This window comes from Oncorhynchus gorbuscha, linkage group LG13 (genome assembly GCF_021184085.1).
Source record: "Oncorhynchus gorbuscha isolate QuinsamMale2020 ecotype Even-year linkage group LG13, OgorEven_v1.0, whole genome shotgun sequence".
Taxonomy (NCBI): domain Eukaryota; kingdom Metazoa; phylum Chordata; class Actinopteri; order Salmoniformes; family Salmonidae; genus Oncorhynchus; species Oncorhynchus gorbuscha.
The window spans coordinates 35,737,209-35,742,424 of NC_060185.1; the positions used below are offsets into that span (position 1 = coordinate 35,737,209).

The 5,216-nt window shown below is 43.3% G+C and overlaps 1 protein-coding gene across 2 annotated transcripts; it reads right to left on the reverse strand.

Annotated features, from left to right (window-relative positions):
• Positions 1-875: 875 nt before the first annotated feature.
• LOC123992801 (beta-crystallin A1-2) lies at positions 876-5,216 on the reverse strand. Of its 2 annotated transcripts, none has more exons than XM_046294324.1 (6): positions 5,121-5,216; positions 4,139-4,202; positions 3,798-3,916; positions 3,347-3,488; positions 2,751-2,893; positions 876-1,421 (listed from the first exon to the last, which is right to left on the reverse strand). In XM_046294324.1, the coding sequence occupies exons 2-6, from the start codon at positions 4,175-4,177 to the stop codon at positions 1,274-1,276; spliced, it is 591 nt and encodes a 196-aa protein (XP_046150280.1). In that variant the 5' UTR covers positions 4,178-4,202; positions 5,121-5,216; the 3' UTR covers positions 876-1,273. The 2 variants fall into 2 exon arrangements, with proteins under 2 accessions (XP_046150280.1, XP_046150281.1); XM_046294325.1 differs by having other exon boundaries at positions 5,130-5,201.

The window sequence follows — 5,216 nt, forward strand, 5'->3', positions numbered from 1 at the left end:
GGCTATTGATACTAAATTGCATAGGATAGGCCTGACAGACACCATGCATTTAGGCAAGATTTGGCACTGAATTGAGACAGACTGGGTTTTTTAGTGTTGCCTGAGAGGGCGCCTTTGGATAAACACTTTGATATCTTTTATATTTTTTCTGTTTTATTTCTTTACCTACATTTTTTTCACCTAACACCTTTTTTTGCACTATTGGTTAGAGCCTGTAAGTAAGCATTTCACTGTCAGGTCTACTACACCTGTTGTATTTGGCGCACGTGACAAATAAACTTTGATTTGATAATAGACCTGAGTTGAATTAAAATGAAACATTTCACTCATTATTTAATCTTTGACCTGTATATTGAATACTAAAATACTAAAATACGTTGATTACTGGAGTTTCTAACCGTGTGCTGTGCTATAGCGTGTAATACGGGTGGAATATGTGTCAGTTTGCTTTCAGTATGAAGGTCCACTTAGTAGACACTTTATATTTCTTAACCATATTTTCTATATTTCTTATAAGCAAGGGTGAAATGAGTTTGTTCAAAGTGATGGAACTACTGTACATAAAAGTAACTGACATTATAGGGTCATTTCAACTAAGAGTTTATAGCTACTTGTCTGCTACTGTAGGCTTGTAAGGGTAGGCCTAGAAGTGGTGGAATGCTGTGGTGTAACTCCAGCCCAGTTTGACCCGTTTTATAGTGACCGGAAACCTGATGCTGAACATGAACCAGTAGCTTATAGCCCTGACATAACCAACTCTACTAACTTCTATTACAGATAGTGAGGCCTTCATTAGAAAGTAGTCGCCTACAGAGGAAAGGGCTGAGAAAAGATGCAAGAGAAGACAGTGAAAAGAGTAAAGACACTTGAGCAGGTTAATAGCAGACTCTTGTATCGCTGTTTATTTTTGTTGCTCATTCTTTCTTTATTGATCACTGTGGCTGTGAATTCCCCGTGACAACACTGAAGAACAGCATCAAAGCCTGGGTCGTACCACCACACCGAACAAGACCCTTCACTCCGCTTGATGTGGGATGCACCTGTCACTTTTCTATCTTACTCTTTCGTTCTCTCGTTTTTCTTCTTTTGGCGATGGAACAAAACAAAAGTGCTGTAAACATGTTTGTCGCTGTGGAGCACCAGAAGCTTCAGGAGCCGTCGGTCTTGGAGGTCTAACAGGACTACTGGTCAAGCTTGAAATGATAGGGTGAATGAGGGATGAGGGGAAAGGATGAAGAGGAGGGGTGAAAGAGGGAGAAGGCTGTGGACGCTCTTACTGCTGGATGCGACGCAGAGACTGGACCTGGAAGGTCTGAGCGTGGGAGCCCCACTCCCTGTAGTGTTTGTACTCTCCGCCATGACGGTCGCACTCCATGATGTACTGGTAGCCACGGTAACCGGGGAACTGGTAGCACACCCAGCTAAAGGGGGAGATGGAGAGGAAGTGAGAAAATACCAGGAAACAAGCCCCAGCCCTTACCCTGTAGAACAGGGATGGGCAACTTGGCGGCCACTTTTGTAGGTCCGCAGATCAAGTTCCACAACAAACAAACAAAAAATACTAAAGGTGCAATTTCAAAATTTGGTTGTTCATCAGCAGTTGTTTGTCTTCTTATGACAGTCACTCAATTAGCCCATGTCAGCAAACATTTTTCAGATTGGTAAGTTAGTCTAGTCTATCTAAACCTGTAGTAATCATCGTTGAATTATCGACCGGTGGCTCCCCATTGATCATTAGATATCATATTAAAACCTGCAAATATTTCTCTCGACCACATGACAACATGAGTAGAGTTGCAGCAAACTTACTTTAAAACTGAAACATCTTCTCTACGCTTGCCCCCCAGCCACTGTGGCCCCTCATGATGTTCAGAGTCTAGGCCCTTGCAGATCAGAAATAGTTGGCCTCTACAGTACATGTTAATCCTCTGTATAATATCCAGGGACACCATATAATAGCACATTATAATATACCATATAATAGCTCATTTTTCACCATAGTGTCTCTTTAACACATTTGGCAAAGAGAGGTCAGTAAGGTCACAGGAGACTCATTTAGATAATTAATCATTTCAGTTCTGAAATAGTCTTTTGCTTAGTTATATTATGATCTATTACAGAACGGATTATCCTATCACAGTTTCTATAGTTATTACAAAGGATTTGAATTATATAGTGATTACAATGGATTTGAATTATATAGTTATTACAATGGATTTTAATCTTACTGCACCTTTTTAGCAGTTTGTCCAAGTTTTGTATTTTTCTCCCCAAATTGGATCAGGCTCGGGAGAGGCGAAGGTGGAGTCATGCGTCTTCCAAAACATGACCCACCTAACCCCGCTCCTGAACACCCACCCGCTTAACCCGGAAGCCAGCCGCACCAATGTGTTGGAGGAAACACCGTTCAACTGGCGACTGGGGTCAGCCAGCAGGCGGCCACTTTTGTAGGTCCGCAGATCAAGTTCCACTTAAAAATAAAAATAAAATACTAAAGGTGCACCACAAGAAGATGCTAGAGCACGATGAGCCAAGTAAATCCCCTCCGGCCAAACCCACCCCTAACCCTGACGTAGCTGGGCCAATTGTGAGCCGTCCTATGGGACAGCCCAGGAATGAACCCGGGTCTGTAGTAATGCCTCTAGCACTGTACCACTCGAGAGGCCTGATTCCTCTATTTCTGATTTGTTATGAGCATAGTCTTCTGTAGTGTAAAAAAGGAAGCCAGGATTTCTACTCCTACTACTTACGCTCCACTCTGGACCTGCATGGATCCGATCTCGTTGTTGCCCCAGCCCATGGCCTGCAGGGAGGGGTAGTCATCGTTCATCTCCCACTGCTTGCCAATGAAGTTCTCCCTTTCGAACACCACAATCTTGGACTCCTTATGGTTCTGTGCAGTTCAGAAAGAGGATTAGGCAATGTCAGGTTACATTCAACCTGTTTCACTCCAAGCTATTTACGAAAGATATACTGGGTAGAATTATGAATGAAAGTATGAAATCTTTATAATACTGTGTTTTATTCACTTTGTCATTTAGTACTTTCAATAATGCTCGTAGAGGCTATCAAGGACAGCTACTTGTATATGTTAAATGTAATAATGTCAGTGTCAGTAATACTGAGTAGAGCTAGACTCTGTCAGTGTCAGTCACAAGAGCCAGAGACATGGACTGAGGCCAGGACCCAGGCTTCTGTTCCAATATCGGTACTAACATACAATGTGAATGTATTGGGCATTCTAAGTGGAATTCTACAATGGATATTGGAACATAGTCCACAGAGGAGAGTGTCTGTCTGGCCTGGTCTGGCAGGAACAGGAAGTAGGCTTGGATAGTACACTCACAGCAGAGCAGACTGGGCGGAAGGACATCAACCTTTCGATGTGGTAGGCGTTGCTGCCACTCCAGGACTCCCAGCGAGGGTACTCTCCACGCTCCAACACAAACTGCTGCCCAGAGAAGCTGGAGTGCTCGTACCCAACCCAGCTACACATACACAGAGAGAGAGAGAGGGAAACATGGAAAGTCGGACAGAGACAAAGTGATAGAGAGACATAGAGATGAATAGCGAGACATGGAGAGACAGAGGGATAGAGATATACAGTACATGTAGATAGTTGCTAAGGTGGGGCAAAGACTTTGTCATGTGTCCATGATACAGTATGTGTCTATCAGTATCCCTTAGAAATTGTTGCCTGTGCAATGGTCCCCTGGCTTGAAGGATAATGAGTAACCTGTCGGGGAGATAAATATCCTACAGTATGTACATGTGTTTTGGGGGGCTGGCTGACTTACGCTCCACACTCGACCTTCAGGGAGCGGATGTTGTCCACACCACACTCCATGATGTTCTGGCAGGAAGCAGTGAACTCCATACGCTTTCCCTGGAAGTTCTCCTGGTCGTAGACAGTGATCTAGGACAGAGGATATAGTGCATATTTGTAATCTGCCCGACCCGCTATTGCTGTTTTAAATGTTTGTTGTTGTTTTTTTTACTGTTTTTAACACAACCAGTATGTATCTCTGCTAGAGAATGCACTTCTGTGTGCAAAGCTTTCCTTTCTCCTCTTGTGTCTGTTAATTAAGGAAAAATGGAAAAGTGTTGTGGAAACGTGGTGTACCTAACACTGACTCACCTTCCATGGTCCCACTGGGTTAGGAGTAGTCAGCGCCATGTTTGATATCTCAGTAATAATTGACCTGCAGTGCAGAAAGCACACAGTCACAGACAGTCACGCAGTCACATTTCTGTTTGGCCTTACAGGGAGACCAGGGTAGACCTGACTAAACCCCAATGGACCTCACCTCCACTCAGCTCTTGCTCTTGCGTCAGTCTGTGCCCAGCAGCTAATGCCCAAATATATTAATGTTATGGTTATGCCAATGTGGCTGGAACTAGAGAATCTATGCAAGAGACTCATGACAAGCCCAAACAAAGCACTGCCCTGTGCTGTTGCTGATGATAATACAATGCACATAGGGCTGAGGGAGGAGAGGCACGCCACAAAAACATCTAGCTAAAGAGAGGCACGCCACAAAAACATCTAGCTAAAGAGAGGCACGCCACAAAAACATCTAGCTAAAGAGAGGCATGCCACAAAAACATCTAGCTAAAGCCAGAGCAACGATTCAAAGCAGAAAACAGATACCAACAGAGCAGTGCAAATGCTATAGTATAATACTGAAAAAAAATATTCTCTAATACATAGGTCTGGTATCTAACGTTGGTATGTAATACCACAAATAAAATAGTACAATGCAAAGCATCCATGCACATTTCTGAATAATATGTGCTAATTATGTTTTTCTTTATTAGTTGTTATAAATTCTACATTGTGAACCATTGTGTCATGTGCCGCCGTCATGTAAGTCATGCCATTGTCACACCCTGAGTGTGTAAAGTAAACTGTGCTGTTGATGGCGTCATGTATGATGTTGACTATGATGACGATTGGTGTGTCCATTTAGAGAATGTGTGTGTGCATATGACCCTTTCTATACATTCCCAAGGCTCAGCAGAAAACAGCAAAGGAAAAAAACAGGACAATGGACAATGTAAATGGACAACAATGCTGGCAAAAGGCTATAGGCTGAACGGTCTAAAGATGGAGGGCTTACCTGACCTACCCCAAAAAATTGCTGTGTAGCGCTCACGGGGGGCTCCACAAAACGATGTCCTGACCCCTGAGTAAACGGGCCTATTTATACACAGTG